This window comes from Peromyscus maniculatus, chromosome 3 (assembly GCF_049852395.1).
Source record: "Peromyscus maniculatus bairdii isolate BWxNUB_F1_BW_parent chromosome 3, HU_Pman_BW_mat_3.1, whole genome shotgun sequence".
In the NCBI taxonomy this organism is placed as follows: Eukaryota; Metazoa; Chordata; class Mammalia; order Rodentia; family Cricetidae; genus Peromyscus; species Peromyscus maniculatus.
The window spans coordinates 41349673-41374284 of record NC_134854.1 but is presented as its reverse complement, the minus strand read 5'-3'; the positions used below and the strand labels follow the sequence as shown (position 1 = coordinate 41374284).

General features: G+C 42.5%; 1 protein-coding gene across 4 annotated transcripts in view; it reads right to left on the bottom strand.

Moving 5' to 3' along the window:
* Positions 1-24612, bottom strand: part of LOC107399785 (rho GTPase-activating protein 20-like) — a 65900-nt gene that overhangs the window by 7073 nt on the left and 34215 nt on the right. The window contains exons 8-10 of one of the 4 annotated variants that reach the window (XM_076566378.1): positions 20158-20350; positions 19153-19326; positions 17822-17988 (exon numbers count right to left, since the gene is read on the bottom strand). In XM_076566378.1, coding sequence (XP_076422493.1) covers positions 20337-20350 — 14 coding nt within the window. In that variant the 3' untranslated portion in view covers positions 17822-17988; positions 19153-19326; positions 20158-20336. Of the gene's footprint in view, positions 1-8286; positions 16734-17821; positions 17989-19152; positions 19327-20157; positions 21045-24612 lie in introns of those variants that run through there. The other 3 variants (XM_076566379.1, XM_076566377.1, XM_076566376.1) reach the window with 3 other exon arrangements.

Below are 24612 nucleotides of genomic sequence, written 5' to 3'. Positions count from 1 at the left end.
TAGAGATAGATTTAGTTGAAGAGAGTTAATTGCTACATTGAGTTTTGCTGCAATGAGCAATATCAGAACATTGAAAGTATAGATTAATAATTAGCTCACTGTTTCTGTTCTTAAAAAGATTGAAGTCTGTTTAATGGAATGAATGGAGATTGTAGCCGATTCAGAATCGAGCCCCAGTGAAACACTGCAGCATCAGTTTCTCTCACCTTCACTCCAGTAGGAAATGACTTGTCGACTGATTGCCTCAGAGATTCTAAGCTCCATCCCCATGGTGCTAAGGAACAGTTAACAGCATTAGAAGTAAGTAGGCATGTTAAGGTTCAGATTAGCATTGGGGGGACAGAATGGTATCTGTAAAATGTCATTGGTCTTTATTACATGGATCATTTGGTCTAGGATATTTCAGAGTGTTTTGACTGCTCTGATTTAGCCTTCTTGAGATGATCACCTGTGACCACACTAATGTCCAGTTTAAAAAAAAGGCAGATAATCAGAGAGCCATAGAAACTGCAGTGTTTTTATATCACTTTCTAAAAATGTTCTTTTGGTTTTGTCTTCTCAGTAAAAATGTCAGTTGTTGAAACGATTTTCATTCTAACAAACTGAAGCAGTCTGCTGTATTTTGCAGCTTGCTCAGATTAATTTCTGTGGCCCAGATGAGTCACATGTGATGAGAGATCCAGAAACATCTTTTGGACCATGGGATGATTTTCATAAAATCTGTTTGAAAAATAGTAACTATAACCTGCCATGTCATAAAACATAATAGATTTTCGTTGAGGGGTCGGCTGATAGAAATATCTAGATGACCCCACTAGTAGCCAGTTGTTTTAATTTGCTTAATGGAAATCAAGTGAATAAAAGATAATACAATTAAAGAACCTTATTCTGATACCTAAATAAAAACAGTTTATTTGAGTGGTTGAAGACATTTGCATGAAATTGCACCTGTGCAGTACTTGATATTTATAACTCTTTCCCCAAAGTATTGTATTGCATTTTTTCCATTTTCTTGACACCCTCTTTGAAATGTCCTGAAGTCTCGTTTTTCAACCATCTCAGCTATGGGACTTTTTTTCATAATATTAATGTAAAGATGTTTGTGTTACTGTTTATAAATTACAATTGTAAATAAACTGATATGTCGCTAGAGTTTTCCGCCTTGCCCACAGTCAGGACAAATCTCTGTCACCCGCCAGTCCCACAGCCTCTCAGACCCAACCAAGTAAACACAGAGACTTATTTTGCTTACAAACTGCATGGCCGTGGCAGGCTTCCTGCTAACTGTCCTTATCTTGCTAACTGTGCTTTTATCTTAAATTGATCCATTTCCATACATCTATACCTTGCCATGTGGCTGGTGGCTTACTGGTGTCTTCACATGCTGCTGGTCATGGCGGCGGCTGCAGTGTCTCTGGTCATGGCAGCGGCTGCAGTGTCTCCTTCTGCCTTTCTGTCCTTTTATTTCTCCTCTCTGTTAGTCCCGCCTATCTTTCCTGCCTAGCCACGGCCGATCAGGTTTTATTTATTAACCAATCAGAGCAACTTGACATACAGACCATCCCCCAGCACAGCCAAGTGCAGACCATCTCAAACACCTGCACTCAGGCCCATGGTCCTAATCATCCTCTATACGGACCTGCTGGGTAACGCCACAAAGAACCCAAGAAGGGCTCCCACAGGACATACAGAACATCCCACAGCACTGATACAGTTTGCTCAGAAAAAAAATAGGTATACTTTTTATAGATGATCTCTCTCTCTCTCTCTCTCTCTCTCTCTCTCTCTCTCTCTCTCTTGGTTTTTCAAGACAGGGTTTCTCTGTGTAGCTTTGGTGCCTTTCCTAGAACTCACTCTGTAGCCCAGGCTGGCCTAAAAACTCACAGAGATCTACCTGCCTCTGCCTCTCAGGTGCTGGGATTAAAGGCATGCACCACCACTGCCTGACTATATAGATGGTCTTAAAACCTTTCAAAGACCTACAGAATATGGCATTTAAAATGTTTTGTTAAAGTTTTTTATGACAATGAGACACACCTGCTCCTGATAGCACTAATTTACCAGAAACTCTTTATGGAATTTGCTTTCATTGTGACAAGGTTAGCCACTGGGCAAAGAAACTGTTTTTGCCTTTGACTGCTGACAGTGTGCTGAACAGACTGGACATGCAGGACACACAGGAAGAAGACTTTTGAAATTTGCCAAAACAAGGCAGAGCAGTCCTTCAAAATTCCTACTTCACAGAAGAGTCTGCCAGATATTCTGTGGGACACAGAGGAAAGTGACTGATGAACTATGCTAAAACAAGACAGGACAGTTCAAAATTCCTGCTTCATATAAAAGTCTGCCAGATACTCTAGGCCTGTATGCTGAAGATGAATACCCTAACATTGCACAAGAACTTTGGGTGACTGTCCAGGCAGTTGTTAGATAATATTACATCCTTCTGGGTCTTTGATGGAGTTGAAGACTAAATAGTCATAGTTGCAGTTGTTCTTAGTTACAGTAGATAATAAATTAGGTATAAAACTTTGGATTCATTAAGATAGAATAAATAATGCATTATTTCCTTTGAATATGCTAACTACAAATGGGCTGAATATTGTAAATTAATTCTTACTTGGTAACTGTTTTTGTTGTATGTAGTTATACTATGTTAAAGTTAAAACCTTTGTTTTTATTTAGAGAAAAAGGGGGAAATGTAGTAGAAAATAATTTTAAGGTGTGTTACTTTTGTTTATGTTGCATTTGTTTAACTCTGTGAAGCTGTGTTACTGTGCCTGTGTAAAACAACTCTTGGGGTAATAGAAATCTGGCCAATTGCAAGGCAGGAGAAAGGATAGGTGGAGCTGGCAGACAGAGAGTATATATAGAAGGAGAAAACTTGGAGAAGGTAGCTGAGAGGTAGGAGCAAGAGAAGGGGAGGACATAAGGGCCAGCCACCCAGCTACACACATAGCAATCCATGGAGTAAGAATAAGATACGGAAGTAAGAGAATGGGGAAAGCACAGAAGCAAAAGGTAGATGGGATAAGTTAAGTTAAGGACAGCTGGCAAGAAATGAATTCCAGTGAAAGCTAGGAATTCATAATTAAGAATAAGCCTCTGTGTATAAATTTATTTGGGAGCTGGGTGATGGACCCTCAAAAAGAGTAAAAAACAACCAACAGCAGTATCTTGTTCAGTTCTTTCGGAGTATGTTTTCAATGAATTCAAAGAGTGCCTAAAGCCAAAAAAAAACTGTCAGGGACAAGGACAGAATCTCTAGTTAATGGAAAAATACAGACCCCCCAATAAGACAGGGAACTAGAATATCTTATGGTCAGGTTGCCTAGCGACAGGACATTGAGTCAGAGCCCTTGACCTTTTCACCCTTCCAACATCCTGCATAAATATCCTACACAAACAACCTGTTAGCTTGCCCCACCCTATGCAGATAACAGCTTCCTGCTCCCCCCACCATGCAGGAACTATATAAACCCTCCTGGAGAAAAATTAAGTTGCACCTTGATCAGAATCTTGTCTTGGTATATTCCTTTGTGTCTCCTGTCCCTATTATTCCGTCCTTAGGGTGGTCAAGTTCCCATTGAAGCCCTGCTGGCCAGGGCAAAAAATCTTTTTTTGGTTTTCTGAGACAAGATTTTCCTAGATAACTAACTCATGGCTGTCCTGGAACTTACTCTGTAGATCAGGCTGGCCTTGAACTCACAGAGGTTCACCTACCTCTGCCTCTTGAGTGCTATGATTAAAGACATACACCACCACCACCTGGCAAAAATAATGTCTTTGTGAGTGATGTTATGTTCAGTTTTGATTAACAGTATCACACATAACCAATAAGATCCTTTCATAATTAATGTTTTTTTATTTTTTTATTTTGGATTTTCAAGACAGGGTTTCCCTATGTAGCCTTGTCTGCACTGGAACTTGCTTTGTAGACCATGCTGGACTTGAAACCATAGAGAGCTACATGTCTCTGCTTTCTTAGTGCAGGGATTAAAGGCATGTACCACCACCATGCAGTCCATAAAAGTTTTGTTCTTAACTTTTGTAGTTGATCAGATATTGCATCTCATAGGTACCTCCTAAATTAATTTTCAATTGGACCTTAGCATAATAATCTTTGACAAATGGGACATTAGTAAGCATCAACCTCTCTAGTTCCTGAAAACTCTTCTTCTACCTTGTGAAGAAGGCTGGACTAACACATCACTAGCAAGTTCAAATAACAGACATGTTAGTGAATCCCAGCTGAGATGCTAGATGACTGCATGTCCATGAGTTACACAGCTAAAATGAAATCAAATGCCCACCTGAACATCCTAAAAAGAACTATGTGAGTCATGAACAAAACATGACTGTCTAGACATCAAATTATGGAATATTTATTATTATAATAAAGAATATGTGTAATATAACATAAGCAAATACATTTGAAAGAGAATTATAAACCAATCTCCCTCATGAACATCAATGAAAAATACTCAATAAAATATTGACAAACAGACTCCAAGAACACATCAAAACAATTATCCACCATGATCAAGTAGGCGTCATCCCAGAGATGCAAGGTTGGTTAAACATAGGAAAGTCTGTCAATGTAATACATCATATAAACAAACTGAAAGAAAAAAAATGACATGATCATTTCATTAGATGCTGAAAAGGCCTTTGACAAAATCCAACACCTGTTCATGATAAAAATCTTGGAGAGATGAGAAATACAAGGAACATACTTAAACATAATAAAGGCAATTTACAGCAAGCCAACAGCCAACATCAACGTAAATAGAGAGAAACTCAAAGGGATTCCACTAAAATCAGGAACAAGACAAGGCTGTCCACTCTCCCCATACTTATTCAATATAGTACTTGAAGTTCTAGCTAGAGCAATAAGACAACTAAAGGAGATCAAGAGGATACAAATTGGAAAGGAAGAAGTCAAACTTTCACTATTTTCAAATATGATATGATAGTCTACACAAGTAACCCAAAAAATTCTACCAGGGAACTCCTACCACTGAAAAATACCTTCAGTAATGTGACAGGATACAAGATTAACTCAAAAAAATCAGTAACCCTCCTATATACAAATGACAAATGAGCAGACAAGAAAATCAGAGAAACATCACCTTTTACAATAGCCACAAATAATATAAAATTCCTTGGGGTAACTCTAACTAAGCAAGCAAAGGACCTTTATAACAAGAATTTTAAGTCCCTGAAGAAAGAAACTGAAGAAGATATCAGAAAATGGAAAGATCTACCATGCTCATGGATAGGTAGAATTAACATAGTAAAAATGGCAATCTTACCAAAAGCAGTCTACAGATTCAATGCAATCCCCATCAAAACCCCAGCACAATTCTTCACAGACCTGGAAAAGACAATACTCAATCTCATATGGGAAAAACAAAAACCTAGGATAGCCAAAAAATCCTATACAATAAAACAACTTCTGGAGGCATCACAATCCCTGACTTCAAGCTCTACTATAGAGATATAATAATAAAAACAGCTTGTACTGGCATAAAAACTAACATATGGACCAATGGAACTGAATTGAAGACCCTGACATTAATCCGTACATGTATGAACACCTAATTTTTGACAAAGAAGCCAAAACTGTACCATGGAAAAAACAAATGGTGCTGGCATAACTGGATGTCAACATGCAGAAGATTGCAAATAGATCCATATCTGTCACCATGCACAAAACTCAAGTCCAGGTGAATCAAAGATCTCAACATAAATCCAGTTACACTGAATTTGACAGAAGAGAAAGTAGAAAGTATACTTGAATGCATTGGCACAGGAGACCACTTCCTAAATATAACACCAGTAACAGACACTGAGAGCAACAATTAGTAAATTGGACCTCCTAAAACTGAGAAGCTTTTGTAGAGCAAAGGACACTGTCAATAAGACAAAATGACAGTCTACAGAATGGGAAAAGATCTTCACCAATGCCGCATCTGACTGAGGGCTGATCTCCATAATATATAAAGAACTCAAAAAGCTAGACATCAAAATACTGAACAATCCAGTTAAAAAATGGGCCACAGAGCTTAAAAGAGAATTCTCAACAGAAGAATCTCAAATGCCTGAAAGACATTTAAGGAATTGCTCAACATCCTTAGTCATCAGGGAAATGCAAATCAAAACAGCTCTGAGATACCATCTTACACCTGTCAGAATGGCAAAGATCAAAAACACTGAAGACAGCTTATGTTGGAGAGGATGTGGAGCAAGGGGAACACTCCTCCACTGTTGGTGGGAATGCAAACTTGTACAACCACTCTGGAAATCAGTATGGCACTTTCTCAGAAAATTGGGAATAAATCTTCCTCAAGACCCAGCTATACCACTCTTGGGCATACACCCAAGGAGTGCTCAATCATATCACAAAGACACATGCTCAGCTATGTTCACAGCAGCATTATTCATAATATCCAGAATGTGGAAATAACCTAGATGTCCCTCAACTGAAGAATGGATAAAGAAAATGTGGTGCATATACACAATGGAGAAAAACAATATACAGCAGAGAAAAACAATGACATCATGAGGTTTGAAGGCAAATGGATGCAACTAGAAAATCTCATCTTGAGTGAGGTAACCTAGACTCAGAAGGACAAACACAGTATGTACTTACTCATAAGTGGATACTAAATGTAAGGTAAAAGATAACAACCCACAGCTCCAGAGAAGCTAGCTAACAGGGAGGGACCCTAAGAGAGACACATAGATAGCCCAGCAAAGGAAAAATAGATGAGAGAGGTAATGGAGGGCAAAGAATGGGGGATGAGAACATAAGGAAATGAGAGGGTCTAGCTGGAACAGGGACATAGTGGGAGAGAAAGGAAAGAAATATCATGATAAATAAAGACATCATGTGAATAGGAAGAGGCAGGGTGCCGGGGAAGCTCTCAGGAATCCACAAGGATGACCCCACACTGGACTACTGGCAATGGTCGAGAGGGTGCCTAGACTGGTCTACTTTGGTGACTGGTCTAGTAAATACCCTAACTATCATCATAGAGCCTTCATCCAGGGAGTGATTGGAAGCAGATGCAGAAATTCACAGCCAGATAATAGACTGAACTCTGGGAATCCAACCAATGAGAGAGAGGAGGGATTCTGTGGGCAGAGGACATCGAGATCTTGATGGGAAAATGTGCAGAGATGACCAGCCACACTAGTGGAAACCATGAGCTGTGGACTAATAGCTATGGAGCTCCCATAGGACTAGAGTAGGCCCTCTGGTTATGGGAGACAGTTGTTTAGCTCGAACTGTTTGGGGCCCCCCTGGTGCATGTGCAGTCTTTTTGGAGCCCAATGCCTAGGGTATGACGCCTTATACAGCCTTGATGCAGGGGGGAGGGGCTTGGACCTGCCTCAACTGAGAGTGCCAGGCTCTGCTGACTCCCTGTGGGAGACCTTGATTTGGAAAATGTGGGGATGAGGGGTGGGTTTGGAGAGGAAGGCTGGAGGGTGGGAAGAGAGAAGAGGAGGGAATCTATGGTTGGTATGTAAAGTGAATAGAAATTTTCTCAATAAAAAAATGAAAAGATAGATAGATAGATAGATAGATAGATAGATAGATAGATAGATAGATAGATAGATAGATAGATAGATGATAGATAGATAGATAGATAGATAGATAGATAGATAGATAGATAGATAGATAGATAGATAGATAGAGATAGATTAGAGATAGATAATAAGTAAATAAATAAATAAAAACATTAGTGCTGAGACCAAGCAGGCTCTGTGCCTGGAACCCTGTACTGAGTTTTTGCTTTATCTATGATTGACCACCTTTCTATTTGCCTGGCTGCCAGACTGCTTCACACAACACTGGCTGCTTCTGTTGATTAATTTTCCTTTTCCAGCCAGTGTAAACAGTACCCTGGACCCATGGAGAATGACCATTGATCATCCGGCACCCCTCTGGTGTCCCCAAGATTGGGGGTATACTCATCCATCGCCTTCATCAGCTATGGCCAGCCCCCATCACAGGCTTCCATTTCTAGCCATTTCCTGTGACTGCAGTCATTCTTGCTGTCAGACCCCCATCCTTGGTCTGTGTCCTCTGACTGCATAGACCCTGCTTCATTCTCTAGCTTGATGAAGCTTTGAATGCTGCCAGACCCCTAGGTAGTCCTCCTGCTATGCATGCCCTGGCCCTCACCCTTCTGGCTTGACAAAGTGTTGGATAATTTGTACTAATTGCCAATCCTCACTTGATCTTGGGGACACCAAGATTGTAGTCTTGGATCACAATTGTTGTTTTTTGTTTTGTTTTGTTTTGTTTTGTTTTGTTTTGTTTTGTTTTGTTTTGTTTTGTTTCTCTCTGCTGTAGTCATAGTAAATAAGGTTTCCAACCCTATTAGTCCTCCCTCCCTCCTGGGATGTCTTTCCTCCTGGAAACTCTCAAACCTCTCAGCTTAATTAGCCTTACTTAAAGATCTCTAAGCTTGTCTGCCTCAGCACTAAGAAATGGCCTAAATATCCCTTAGATCACAATAAGAAATGGCTAGCTAATGGCTCCTTTGACCCCAATATTTTCTGGGAATTATCTAACTTCTGCCAGCAAATGGGCAAATGGAAAGAGTTGCCGTATATCCAGGCTTTTTTTGATCTAAGTTTTAAACCTTCCCTCTCTTGACCCCTTCCACCCTGCCCACGTGCTCCTACCTATGCAACCTGAACCTGAAGAATCTTTGACTACCACTCTGGACCCTGCAAATGAACCTCCACCTATCTGTCCTCCAAGTGTCTGCCCCTTTGGCTCCTCCTCTAGTCCCCTCCTCCTCTCTGTTATGGGCTGCTCCAACCACCCAACTCTGGCTCCAACCTTTACACCTCTTTACTGGTTCTCAGACTGCTAAGGGATCTGACTCCAGCCATGCTGACCTGGCAACTATTCTCTCTTTGTGAGAGGTAGCCAGGGTGGATGGACTGGTGAAGGTTTATGTCTCTTTCTCCCTTGCAGAACTTTCTCAGATAGAAAAAAAATGGGTTCCTATACCTTTAATTCTGCTTCCTTTATTAAACAATTCCAATATATTACCCAATCTTATAGTCTCACCTTTCATGATGTATATATGATACTTGCTAATAACCTACTTCCTAAGGAGCACAGATGAATTTGGGAACATGCAGACAAATTCATCAAAGTAATGCTGCCCATCCACCCAGGGCTGAGGCGATTCCCAATCAGGGTCCACACTGGGATTATAATACCCCAAGTGGTTCTCTAGCTAGGGATAGGTTTATAACCTGCCTCCTGGCAGGCCTTCACAAGGCTGCCCTCAAACCAGTAAACTATGAAAAGCTAAAAAACATAATTTAAGATAAGGAAGATAATCTGTCTCATTTTTTAGAATGGCTTACAAAGGCTCTCTTAAATATACTAGCCTAGATCCTGAGAGCCCAGAGGACAGACAGCTCCTTATGACCCACTTTGGTTCACAGAGCTTCCCTGACATCATGACTAAACTTAAGCATCTGGAGAGGGAACCTCTCCACAGGTTCCCACAGGCAGAAGTCTTAGCAGTGGCATTTAAGGTGTACCATGGGAGAGATAAGAAAGCCCATAAACAGAACTTCCAAATACTGGCACATCTATCCAACTGGCTTCCTGAAGGCCTCAGGTCCCTGTTTTAAATGTGATAGAGAAGGTCACTGGGCTCGTGTGTAACCTGCCCCACACAGGCCACCAACTGGGCCTTGTCCAAAGTGTCAAGAGGGACCCTGATCAGCTCACTGACCTGTGAACCTCATTGCATGGGGACATCAAACGAAGACGATTCCCCAGCCAATCTCCTAGGCTTGGCTGTGGTCGAGAATTATTAAAGGTGCCCTTTTCCTGGTCCAACCACAACCTTCTCTTACAGTATTAGGAGGGGATCCATTTCCTTCCTTTTGGCCACCAGAGCCACTTACTCAATCCTGAGGGAGTTTGGGGGTGCCACCTCTCCTCATCTCCCTATTGTTAGGATAGAGGGACAGCCTTACCCACCTCACCAGACCCCACCACTTAATTGTATTTTCAGGGATTTCCCTCTCACCCACACATTTTTAGTTGTGCCAACCTGCCCTGTGCCCCTAATGGGAAGAGATTTTTTAGATAAGGTAGGAGCTTTTATTTCATTTGCTCCCCCCATTTGCCTCACTCAACTCATCAGAAGCACCCCTCCTTCTCCTCTTAGCCACCAAATCTACTAGCTCTAACATTTCATTTCCCTTGCCACCTCTCAGGTAGACCCCAAAGTCTGGGACACCCAGAACCCTTCTATTGCTAGGCACCATCTCCCAGTTACAGGACTCTACCAAGTACATTACCCAAGCTCAGTACCCTCTCTCACTCCAGAGCCTTAAAGGACTTAAGCCTGTTATTTCTGACCTTCTCAGGAAAAAAACCACTCCCCCAACCTTTTCTCCTTTTAACACCCCCATACTTGTAGTTAAAAAGTCTAATGGAACTGACCATCTAGTTCAAGACCTCCAGCTCATTAATTCTGCAGTGGTCCTCCTCCATCCAGTAGTGCCTAGCCTTTATACTCTTCTCTCAACTATCCCTTCAAGGACCTCTCACTTTTCAGTGCTTGATCTCAAGGATTTTTTTTCTATTCCTTTCAACCCTCAGTCTCAAAAATATCTTTGCTTCACCTGGACTGACCCTGACACTCACTTGTCTACACAGCTTACCTGGACTGTCCTGCCACAGGGATTCAGGGACAGTCCACACCTATTTGGTCAGGCCCTAGACCCTGACCTGATCTCTTTGTCCCTCCCTGGCTCTAAACTAATATTGACCTGATCTCTTTGTCCCTCCCTGGCTCTAAACTAATAAATTAATGTTGACTACATTCTGCTCTGCAGCCTGTCATTACAACTTAGCCAAACTAACACCTCTGCTCTCCTAAATTTCTTGTCCAGCTGGGCTTACAGAGTTTTGTCTTCCAAGGTTCAGCTGTCCACTCTTCAGTTCACCTATTTGGGTCTAACCATTACTCCAATCCATAAGGCTATCACTGTAGATAGAAAGCATCTAATCCAATCTCTTGCTATCCATCCCCTCTACTAAACAGATTTTGTCTTTTCTGGGAATATCTGGTCTTGGGTTCCATCTTTTTTCTCCTTGCTTGCCCCTTATATGAGGCAGCTCTGGGCTCCCTGCATGAACCCCTCCTTCACCCCATTACTAAACCCTTTCAGAAGCTCCAACAAGCTCCAGTACTTCACCTCCCAAACCCAAATCATCCCTTCTCCCTCTATGTAACAGAAAGAGAGGGATGTGCCCTTGGAACCCTAGGGCACCAGCTGGGACCCTCCTTTGCACCTGTACCATACCTGTCAAAGAAACTAGATATTACCACTCAGGGATGGGCACCCTGTAATTGTGCTTTAGCAGCTGCTGAGCTAACCTTTGGGATTCCCACCACTATCTTCTCTCACTATAACTTGTCTCATCTCTTAACTTATACAGGCTTACAAACTTTACCTCCTTCCTGGGTTATTTCTCTCCAGGTGGCATTACTGGAAGATGCCATACTTACTTTCCAGACTTGCCCACCCCTTTATGTGTCAATTCTCCTTTGTCAACATAACACTGACTACTCTCCATCTCATTGCTGCACTGAAACCTTAGAGGAACTATTATCACATTCTTCACATATACAGGAGGGCACATTGCCTCAGGCCACTTATACCTGGTATACAGATGGCAGCTCCTTTTTATACAAGGGGACCCATAAAGTGGGCTATACCATAGTGTCAGATACTGGGGTTGTAGAAGCACAGGCATTACCCATGCATACTACTAACCAACAGGCTGAGCTGATAGCTTTCACCCATGCCTTCCAATTGGCATAGGGGCAATCCCTAAATGCTTATAAAGACTCCAAATATGCTTTTCATATTGTCCTGTCTCATGCTGCTATTTGGAAGGAACATGGGCTCCTTACAGCAAAGGAAGAATCCATATCTAACTCAGGCCAAATAATGGCCATGCTAAAGGCCTCCCATCTCCCCAAGGCTACAGGAATTGTCCACTGCCAATCTCATCAGACCGACAGCTCCATCATCTCTAAGGGAAATAACCAGGCTGACCAGGCAGTTAGGACATCAGCCCTCCAGGGCCAAGACTCACCCACCCACCTCAAGGAATTCATACAGTGTATTCATCCTCACAGGCAACTCCTGATACTAGGCAAATTGTCCTGTTTAAATCAGCTCTTTCACCCTAATAGTCTTGCTCTGTCTTAATTTGTAAAAGCCCACTTGCAGCCCACTTCTAAGGACTTACAGTTCTTAAGAACTACTACTGCCTCTTGTGAAATTTGCCAAAAGTCGGATCCTAACACCAAATACTGGAGCCAACATTTTCCCACCCACCAGGCTAGAGGTTCCCTTCCAGGGACTGGCTGGCAGCTTGATTTTCCCCATATGCCCACTGTCAGGTGAATTAAATATCTCATGATGGTGGTCTTATTTTCGAATTGGATGGAGGCATATCCAGTTTCTAATAAGTAGGCTCAGACAGTTGCATATCTCCTTCTGTGGGAAATTATTCCCGTGTTTGGGATTCCTGCCTCTCTTGAGTCTGATAATGTTCCAGAGTTCACCTCCCAGATTTCCCAGACACTAGCTAAGGCTCTTAATATTCCTTGGCATTTTCATATCCCATACCATCCTCAGTCCTCAGGGAAGGTAAGCACACCAACCGGTATTTAAAATCCATTCTTACTAAGATGTCACAGGAACTTTACCATGACTGGGTAAAACTATTACTTCTAGCTCTTCTCAGGCTCTGGGCCCTTCCCAAGTGCCCCCTCTCAATCTCCCTGTTTGAACTGATAACACCAGGCCTCCTATCCAAACTTTTACCCCTCCCAAATGACCTCTTAACCCCTTTACTCTGTCATCTTCGTTCACTCCCATGGAATTTCACAGACCATTCCTTACCCCAGCCATGTGATAATCCATGCCCACCCCCAATCCACACTGGGGATCAGGTCCTTCTTTCCCCTCCAGGCCAGTGCCCCCCACCTCTTTCCCCTAAATGGCAGAGACCCTTCAAGGTAATTCTTGTAACCCCCACAGCTGCTAAGCTTGAGGGCTTTTCCCACTGGATTCACCTGTCTCACCTGAAGCCTTTTATTTTACCTTCACCCCAAGAGAATTCCTCCTCATACACAGTGACACAGACAGGGAGGGCCCTCCTCTCTCAAGTTTCAGAGGACACCAGGATCCAGTGCCTTGTCACCAATTCCAGAAGAATGAGGTTTCACCCCACAAGTTATCCCTTCCTGGTTCTCTCTCATAATTAACTGAAGACAAATTTCTAAACAATCTTATTAAATAAGTAACACAGAGCCAAATACAGGGGTAATAGCTGAAGAGATCAGAGAAATAGCGAATAGCCACGACTAGCCTTAGCTTACCACCACACTGTAGCTTCCCCAGAGAGAGCTTCTTCCTGTCTAACCTGTGCTTTTATTGCCTTCCTGTTCTGCCTTTTCATTGACTCTAAGCCCAGCCACATCACTTACTCGTCACTGCCTATCTATACAGACCTACAGGTCTCTATGGTTGCTATTGGGATTAAAGGCATGTGTTACCATGCTTGACTGTGTCCTTGACCACACAGAGACTCTGCCTGCCATGTGATCAGATTAAGGGCATGTGCTACTACCACCTGACTTCTGTTTATGCTCGCTATGACCTCTGACCTCCAGGCAAAGTTTATTTATTAACATATTTAAATAAAATATCACATTTCAACACAAATAAAATATCACCATATTTAACTACTCAATTAATTGTTACAGGACCACCATAAAGCTGGAGGCCAAGGACCATCAAGTATACCCAGGCAATAAGGAATAGTAACAGTCCAGAGGTATTTATATCCCAAGACTCAAAAGGGTCTGGACTCTGCAAAAAACAGACTTTAATATAACAGTCTATCACTGTTAAATGCCCTCAGCAATTGATCAGCTGTGTCTCCTGGATGTTTAACTAATAAAGGAAAAAGATGCCTTAAAATTTGTCTCAGATAAGGCTTATCAGAGGTAACAATTAAAAGCATATTCCAAGTTTCTCTCCTCTCTCTCTCTCTCTCTCTCTCTCTCTCTCACTCACTCACTCACTCACTAACCAATAAAGTTCTGATAGCAGGGTACTGAACTTTATAATATCATGGCTACCAGCTCAAGATTTTAAATTCCCTTTGGCTGCTTCTTAATATGCTTAAAAATTCTTCCAAGCTCCAGAGCCAGCTTGAATCCACCTGGACAGGTCAGATCCACTTCATATAAGTATAACTCAAACTTTCCTGGTCCCAGGACCCCCCTACCTCACCCTGGGATCCCTCAGGGACCCCACACACACAAGGTAAAAATTTTTTTCTAAACTTCCTCTTCTGCCTTGCCAGCACCTTGTCAGACCCAAACAGCCACAAAGCCCTAAGCAACGGAAGACAATGGACAATTCCTAAAGCAGCAGAGGGCAATTCACTACTTCAGGTCATCCGGCTACATCAAAAGCTTCCTTCCCTACCCCCAAGAGTTAACTGACACCCACTGAGTCAGCTGGGAGCAGACGATGGATGATTCCCAAAGCAGCAGAGGACAATCCTCTACCTCAGGATGTCCAGCTACCTCAAGCTTCCTTACCCCTAAGAATTAACCAATGACCACAAAGTCATCTGGAAGCAGTTTCAGAAGATGTGGCACCCATTCCCATTTACCTGCCATCTTTTACAAGAACAAAGAGTCTGGAATGATAGAATTTTTAGCCATTCCCCATGACCGTGCATGCACTGGCAAGATGTTTAGTCATTCCAGGGCCTTATGTCTTATGTAATCTGTGTGCTGCGTGCAAATCACATGATCAAAAAATCTATGCACATGTGTGGTGTAGCTACATAAGCCTATATGCGCATGTGCAGGGAAATCCATAGAAAGCAGGCCACATACACCTCCCTTCTCCCCTTGCATGAACATTTCCATAGACCTAAGCACCTCCTTCTATTTCCTTCCCTTAATAATCTCTTATAGTGGGTTTTGTCATGCCTCATGGCTTTTCTCACACGGTAAACAGCGCCACATAGTAAACAACAGTGGGTTCTTCTGAGCATGGGAGACCTTGGGGTGGTCTTTGGGCTTGTCCTTTTATTGGGTCCTGGGTCTTTTTTTCCTTTGATCCCCTCTGCCCATATTCCATCTCTAGCCCATGTGGCCTTGGCCTGGATGGAGATAACCAATGCAAGAAGTCCTTGTTAGAGGCATTCCCCCATAAGTGGAAAATTACTTCCTGTTTCCCCTCCTACTTCCCTGCCTGCCTGCCCCTCTCTTCTCCTGACACCCAATCTTGTTTCTTTTCTCTTCTCTTTTGAGGCACGGCTTTACATTGTAGCCAAGGCTGACTACAGTTTATGGCAGTCCTTCTACCTCAGCATCCTGAGTACTGAGATTTATAAGCATGAGCCACAACCCTCCTTCCCTGTCCTTTTGCTTCTTGATCCTTTCAGTCAGTCTGTGTCCTTTGATGGGAGAATTGAGGCCACTGATATTTAAAATCATTGAAATGTGTGTCAGTAGTGGTAATTGTGTTGTTGACTTTTGGTGTTTTTCTTCTTCTCAGTGGTATTTTGTGTTTTAATAATTAATACTTAGTATTTCTTTCCACAGTCTCTCTCTCCCTTTCTCTCTCTGTTTCTCCTCTCTCTGTTTCTCCTCTCTCTGTCTCTCTGTCTCTGCTTCTCTCTCTGTCTCTGTTTCTCCCTCTGTCTCTCTCTCTCTGTCTCTGTCTCTCTCTCTCATCTCTCTCTCTGCTATGCTCAATTCTCTCTTCAGGGAGAAATAATGCTTCCTATATTTTCCTTAGGTTTTAGTTTGTTGGGTATAATTTGTTTAGGATGTTCATACCGTGCAAAGTTTTTCATTCTGCTTCAGTCATCACAGTTTTCCAGGGTATATTTTTTAGGTAAATTACATCCTAGTCTACCTTCTGAAAACTCTTCTACCATGTTAAGAAGGCTGGGCTAACTTGTCATAGACAGAGAACAAATCGTTAGCAAATTTGATTGACAGACACGCTAGTGAACCCTGGTTGAGCTGCTAGATGACTGCATGTCCATGAGTTACACAGCTAAGACCAGACAAAATGCCCAGCTGAGCATCCTACAAAGAACTATGCTTGTCATAAACAAAACATGATATCAAATTATGAAATATTTATTATTACAATAAAGAATATGTTTAATACATAAGCAAATATTTAATTTATATAATATATTTAATAGAACTCAAATAATATAAAATAGAAAAACGAGATATTTTAAAGATGGGTTTTTTCTCAGTTGTGAATAGATGGAAAGAAGCATCAACTCAGATGCTTCTCCCAGTTTATGTTTGGTATTTTGATTCTTTTGTTAAAGAAGTCATTTATTTCTCTTCAGACAGGATTTAAACCAAGTTCTAATAAATCCCGCCAGAATTTTTAAAAAGAGTTGTCAGAAGAATATTATAACAATAAATGAAGAAAGAAATAATATGTGGTTACAGGTATTCTAATCTCTAGATGAATAAAAGAAAAAAACATAACAGTTAACTAAACAGGGTGATCCAGATGAGGCCTCAGACACCCTGATGCAGTTGTCCCTTGTGTAGAACATGGTGGCATTTAATGGCCTTGGGCCAAACGTTGTCCCATAGTCACTGTTGAATGAAAAATTTGTTATTTGTTACAGATATCCTCTCAGAAACTAGACTTACCTTAGTTCTTATTGAAATAGATTCTATGACTTTCCAAAACAAATAGACAAATAATATCAAGCAAAGGAATGTCAGGTATATGAAGATGAAAGGACTAAAGATGTATGACTTTAGCCGGGCGGTGGTGGCGCATGCCTTTAATCCCAGCACTCGGGAGGCAGAGGCAGGCGGATCTCTGTGAGTTCAAGGCCAACCTTGGTCTCCAAAACGAGTTCCAGGAAAGGCACAAAGCTACACAGAGAAACCCTGTCTCGGAAAAAAAAATTAAATAAAATAAATAAATAAAGATGTATGGCTTCAAGTTCTAAATCTCATTTCCATTTTAGACAGTGAATTATGAACTGTCTGTAAGTCCCTGGGCTTGTATGACACTAACTGCTGACTTCAAAGAAAACTCTACTACACTCAAGGTATTATTTCAGAGATTCATTATGCAATGTGTCCTATTTAAACCATTTAATAGGCTAATTATTTTGATATTTTATCTTTATTTGAGATGAAGCAAGTAGGGTGACAAACTATTTTGAAAGTAACAACACAATAGTGGCATAGGGCTTTGTTCTTTAGAATGTTTGATATTTTTATTGAGTAATTAATTTTTGGGCCCTCTACCATCATCCAGAAAGTAGTGTGTCTTTGCTTAAGCCAGTGAAAAAGACAAGAATGTACTTTCTTCCATGTTTACCTTCTATAAATCAGTAGAACCTAAGTGGGTTTTTTTTCTTTAAAAATGATAGTTTACTAGCTTTCTTTCTCTTCCATGGTCATGGGTTATCTAATAGTTCTTCCAATTAGAGAAAGGGTTTTTTTAAAGATTTATTTATTTATTAAGTATACAATGTTCTTCCTGCATATATGCCTGCACACCAAAAGAGGGCACCAAATCTCATTATAGATGGTTGTGAGCCACCATGAGGTTGCTGGGAATTGCTCTTAACCTCTGAGCCATCTCTCCAGCCCTGAGAAAGGGTTTGTAAGTGCTATATTCTCTGGAAATACTGTGGCCACAGAAGAAAAAAAATGATGCATACCATAATTGGAGCAGGCAGCTCTTCACCATCTTCACAAATATCCATGAGCGTCTGTCCAAACAAATGCCCAGTATTTGGGGCTGGTGTGTCCAGATGGACATAGTCAGGGGCCCGCCGAATAATCCGGTTTATGAAAGAACATATTCTTCTAACTGTTCTCTCTGAATCTGAGGAATAATGGAGGTCATTACATACATAAGTTTGATGATTCCCATGCATGATACTATAATGCTTGCTTAAATATACAGTATATATCAAGGAATTTCAAAGTGAATGCAGGGGGTATGATGTAGATGATATATGACATTACACCAAATATTTTATCTAACTGGTCACTTGTCTCTTCTGGGAATCACTCCTTAAATAATTTAGCTCACTGTAAATAGGATCCTGATTCTAGGAACAATACTAAGTCAGTTACTCAAAGCTCTAGATAAGTGTATTTCACTTGGAATAATCTTACAAGTCCAAAAACTAGTAAGAGAAGATGGGGAGAAATTTCAAGGCAGCAGAAATAGAACATGATATAAAGGGGGAAAGAGGAATCATGGAAAAGGAGGTAAATGGCATGGGAGTGAGAAGGCAGCATAGAGGAGTGAATACTAGGAGGACAACAAACATTAAAAAAAATTTTGAAAAGCCATCTGAAATCCAACTATTGTAGATACTGCCTAAATGTGTGTGTGTGTGTGTGTGTGTGTGTGTGTGTATGTGTGTGTGTGTGTGTGTAAAATAGTGTAAGTGGAGTTACCCACTAACAGGTGATGATAACCAGGCTAGACTGCATAGTCTAACAAATGTAAGAGAGTGCTAGAAATGGGATGTTCTTTGTGAATTGTTGGCTAGTAGATACCAAAGATTCCCAACAGGCTGCTGACATTGATCTTGGTTATCCTCCAGAACTTGACACTAAGCTATTGTTGGAGACAACATATGCTTGACTCACAGAAATGGAGAAATCAACCTGGTGTGACCTGGAAGTTTCCTTCCATCTGTGCTATGCACACTACTGGAGAATAAGAGTAACTATCAATGTTATCTCAGTGTAATCCTGTAAGCTACAATAATAGATGCCCTGTCAAGATTTACCCAGTAGTGCAATAGTGGCACAAAAGCAATGGGGTTACCAATGTTACATGTTCTGAATGTATTAAAGTCCAAACCTCAAGATGGAATACATAACTGACACCATCATCAGGACCAATAACCTTAACTAGATGGGCTGAGGCTTAAGCAAAAAACTATCACTATTTTTTTACTAGTATATCTACATAGTATTAAACCAACCCCAAAAAGCTTATCATTATACAATAGATTAGTGAAATTCTCACTCCTCATCAGAGTTGCTTCTTTGGTAGTAGATAGTGATTTAACACCCGGATTTAATCCACAGCTGGTCTATGTGAGGAGAATAAAAGGCTTCGGAGTGCAGAATCCTGGTATCTCAAGAAATCATAGTCCTTCCTCCTATGGCTTAGTGATACTTTCACAAGAGAGCATAAAGACTGTAAGAGAGGAAGGAACTGTCTGACTACAATGAAACAATGTTTTCTACACACCAAGCAGCAGTTGCCAATATGAACTCACATGTGCAATTATGATAAATGCACAAGACATGTGAAAGCTCAAAATTCTAGAACTAATCCCAACATGGGGAATGGAGTTGGGCAGAAAGTATCACCCACATGTGATGAGCTATGGACAATTCCTATCTGCCCAATAGTGGAATTCAGTTTGCTTTAAGGATGTGGTCTCCAGTTGGTGGAGCATGCTCCAGTGGATGGCCACACACTCAAGAGTATATGGCCAATATCAAACTGGATTTTTTAAATTGTTTTAAGGAAAAAATAAAGAAGACACAAAGTGGATGGGTTTGGAAAAGGCATGAATGTGGGAGAAGTTGTGCAGTTGGGATTAAATATGATAAATATACAATATCTCTCTGATATTATGTTAAATCAGTTTTATTATGAATGAGACTACCTAACCATGAAAGACATTAAGCCCTGCACAGCTCAAGCCATGGTCAAAGAAATGTTCATAAAATGTTAACCTTTACTTTGATAATTTTTGGCATTCTAAACTAAACTGCTTCATTGGCTATACTCCATTTGGATGAGCAGCCACTTAACAGGTATAAGGTCCTGAAGCCATGCAGCCCCATTACTGCAATTAATACCCTGTCCTCTTAAAAGGGAGAAAGCATGCATCCTTACATCCTGGAGGATGTTTCTACAAATCAATAGGTACAAATGTTTGATAACTAAACATGGAGATAGACAGTAAACAGACACTTGGCTCTAGATTCCAAAGCGACCACTGGACCCAGAACACACCTTTTGGACCCCAGTCCCAGCCTGCGAACGGCAGAGGCTTGCCCGGGCCGCGGCCATGGACCACTTTGTGTGGACCAGCGGCCTCCTGAAGATCAATGAGATACTGGTGATCCAGCAGCGTGGGGTGCGCATCTACGACGACGAGGAGAAGATAAAGTTTGATGCTGGGACTCTTCTTCTTAGTACGCACCGGCTGATTTGGAGAGACCAGAAAAACAATGAGTGCTGCATGGCCATTCCTCTGTCCCAGAGTGTGTTTATTGAGGAACAGGCGGCTGGAATTGGGAAGAGTGCCAAAATCATGGTTCATCTGCACCCTGCTCCTTCTAACAAAGAGCCTGGTCCGTTCCAGAGCACTAAGAACTCCTACGTCAAACTGTCTTTCAAAGAGCATGGCCAGATTGAGTTTTACAGGCGTTTATCAGAGGAAATGACACAGAAGAGATGGGAGAATGTGCCAGTCTCCCAGTCGTTACAAACAAACAAAGGACCCCAGCCAGGAAGAGTAAGAGCTATAGGAATTGTAGGCATCGAAAGGAAACTCGAAGAAAAGAGAAAAGAAACTGACAAAAACATTTCTGAGGCCTTTGAAGACCTTAGCAAGCTAATGATCAAGGCTAAAGAAATGGTGGAGTTATCAAAATCAATCACTAATAAGATTAAAGAGAAATGAGGTGACGTCACAGAAGATGAGACCATCAGGTTTAAGTCCTACTTGCTGAGTATGGGAATAGCCAACCCAGTTACCAGGGAAACCTATGGCTCAGGCACACAGTACCACATGCAGCTAGCCAAACAACTGGCTGGAATATTGCAGGCACCGTTAGAGGAGCGTGGGGGAATAATGTCCCTCACGGAGGTGTACTGTTTAGTGAACCGAGCTCGGGGAACAGAGGTCCCACCGAGACGGTAATGCAACCGATCCCAGAGAAGCCGGTGGGAGCCCCAGGGAGAGTTCTCTTTTCTTTGTGAAGGGCAGGGCGCCCAACGTGACAAGAATCCATTAAAAACTGCTTGGCGCTCTTTCTCTTCTCTCCTCTTCCTCACGCACGTGTCTCTCCCACAGGCCTGAGCACTCTATCCCTTTAACTCTAATAAACTCTATAAGCGGATTCTGTCATGTTTCGTGACATTTCCTTGCAGGGTAAGAACACAACGCAGCTAAATAACTAACATTTTGGTGCCGAAACCGAGCGGGCGCTTCCGGGTGCCCTGCACCTGGAAGCCCGCGAACCGGGTAATCTGCTCCGTACGCAACAGACCGCTCTCCATTCGCCTGAACCGCATCCAAATTGCATCCAACACCGCTTTCTTCGATTGGTGAGTCCCCCCATTTTTCAGCCAGCGTAAACAGTTTCCTGAATCTGTGAAAATGACCGTTGATCGTCCGGCGCCTCACACGTGTTCTTGAGACCGGGGGAACCCCTGACCACGGTCTTCATTGGCTATGGTCGGCCCCTATCGCAGGCCTAACTTTTCTAGCCATCTCCCACGTCTGCAGCCTGAGATATTTCTCGAGTTAGGGCCACCACCCTTGGTGCGTCCTGGGAGCCACGTGAGGCCGGCACGTCCATCTCCTTGACGAAGGGGCAAACGTTGTCTGGATTCCCGGGGAATCCTTTCCTCACCATGGAGGGGGCCCCTGCTTCTGTGGCTGACGAGTCAAGGAGCAGCCTGCGCCCGGTATCTGCCCTTGGCCTTGGGGACGCCTGGGGCCTTGGCTCCGGATCACGTTTATTTTTTATTTTTCTGCCTCTGCTGCAGACATGGGAAACAAGGCTTCCAACCCTGTTAGTCCTTCCTCTCCATTAGGCTGTCTTGTTGAAGCTTTAAAACCTCTCAATTTAATGCCTTACGTAAAGATTTGTAAGCTAACTTGTTTATGTTCAAAAAAGTGGCCAAAGTATGCTTTAAAAAATAACAAAGAGCCGCCGAGCGGCTCCTTAGATCCCGATATTTTATGGGAGCTATCTAATCACTGTTGGCGTTCAGGCAAATGGAAAGAGTTGCTTTCTTCTTTCTCAACGCTAAACTATCTCTTCTCATTTCCTTCTCTCCTGCTCATATGCTCCTAGCTGTACGTAAACCAGAGGATTCTCTGACTCCGGAATCTCTGACTCTAGAGCTTGCTAAGGAACCAATAATTAAAATTCATGTTCCATTCTCTGTCTCTAACAGAACTCTCTCAGATAGAAAGTAAGCTGGGTTCTTCTACGTCTAATTCTGCTTCCTTTATTAAACAGTTTCAATATATAACTCAATCTTATAGTCTCACCTTTCATGACTTCCTGAGGAGCTCAGGTGTGTATGGGAGCAGGCTAGGACTCATACAGATGAAATTCATCAAACTAACCTTTCACATCCCCCAGGAGCTGAAGTGGTTCCTGACTGAGAGCCACACTGGGACTACAACACCCAGAGTGGCTGTCTAGCCAGAGATAGGTTTATTACCTGTCTCCTGACAGGCCTCCGTAAGGCTGCCCTAAAACCAGTAAATAGTTCAGGATAAATACGAAAATCTGTCTCTTGTTCCCCAGACCTACCTGACTAAAACTTAAACATCTGGAGAGCAAGGCTCCTGACCCCACAGGCAAAAGAGTCACCTGTGGCATTTAAGGTGTGCCAGGGAAGAGATAAAAGCCCAAAAACAAAATTGCCAAGTGCTGGCACTCGCTGACTTCCAAAAGCTGTTGGGTCCCTGTTTTAAATGAGGAAAAGGCCACAGGCTACCGAATGCCCTGCCAGGCCATCAACAGCCTTGTTAAAAGTGCCGCCTAGAAAGACAGAGTCAGCTGACTGCCCCCAGGCACCAAGATGCATGGGTACATCAAGCTAAGACCTCCAACAGACCTAGGCTTGGCTACAGACATGACAGGGAACCCAGAACACAGCAGGGAAGTGATCTGTTTCTTTCCTTCTGGACACCAGAGCCATTGACTCAGTCCTGGGAGTTTTGGGATGCCACCTCTCCTTTATTGTCGGGTACAGGGGACAGCCTTATCTACCTCAGCAGACACCGCCATTTAATTGTATTTTCAGAGGCATCCCTCTCACACATACATTCTTAGTGGTGCCAAGTTGCCCTGTACCTTTAATGGGGAGGGATCTCCTAGCTAAGGTAGGAGCGTCCATTTCTTTTGCTCTACACATTCACCTTCTCCCAGACACGCCAGTAGCTCTCCTACTTCTCCTCCTAGCCACTAACTCTACAGACTCCAAATATGCTTTTCATATCCTCCTGTCCCACGCTGCTATTTGGAGGGAGCGTGGCCTTCTCACAGCAAAAGGAGGATCCGTATCTAACTCAGGCCATATAATGGCCATGCTGGAGGCTTCCTACCTCCCCAGGGCTACAGCTCGATTTTACCCATATGCCCACCATCAGGAAAAGTTAAATATCTCCTCAGACCAGTTCTAACACCAGGTCTTTTTTCCAAGCCTCCAACTGTTCCAGATAGCCTGTTAACTCCTCTTTTATGTCACCTAAGGTCTATTCTATGGAGCTATGCGGACTGCTCACTGCCTCAGCCGTGTGACAATCCTTGCCCATCTCCAATACACATTGGGGATCAGGTTCTTCTCTTTCCTCCAGGCCAGCGCCCTTTCCCCCTTTCCCCTAAGTGGCAGGGACCCTTCAAGGTAATTCTTGTAACCCCTACAGCTGCTAAACTCGAGGGCTTTCCTCACTGGGTCCACCTGTCTCACCTAAAACCTTTTATCTCACCTCCATCCCAGAAAAATCTCTCTTCATATACAGTGAAACAAACAGGGCCTCTCACTCTCAAGCTCCAGAGGACATCAGGATCCACTGCTTTGTCGCCAATTCCAGAGGATTAAGGTATCACCCCTTCCCTTTCCAACCAGGGCCACACAGAGCTGGAGGCAAAAGGACCATCAAAAATATCCAGGCGGTAAGGAATAATGTAATACAACAATTTATCATTGTTCAATACTCAGCAACTGATCACCTGCGTTTCCTAAATGCTAACTTAATAAGGGAAACAGGTACCTTAAATAAACTACCTCCAGCAAGGCTTGCCTAAGGAAAACAGGTGCCTTAAATAAACTACCTCTAATGAGGCTTGTCTCAGATAGAAATTAAGCAGAGTACTAGGACCAGATCTACCTCAGGTAAATGTCACATGCCTCTATCTGGGCAGGCCAAATCTACCTCAGACAAATGCCAACTCCAAAATAAAATAATAATGATTCTTTCTCTCTAAGCTCTCTCTATGTCAACAGTATCTTGTTAAATGGGAGGTCCCCAGCAGCAGCACGGATGGACAGCGCAAAACCAGGAGACGGCAGAACGTCGTTCCAGGACCTCCACCATCATCCCCGGACTTCACAAGATATCCCTCACCCCCCCCCCAAGAGCCAACCAACGCCCACTATTCAGCTGGAAGCAGTCTTTGAGAGAAACGTCGCCCCCGTACCCAGTCAACCACAATTTTT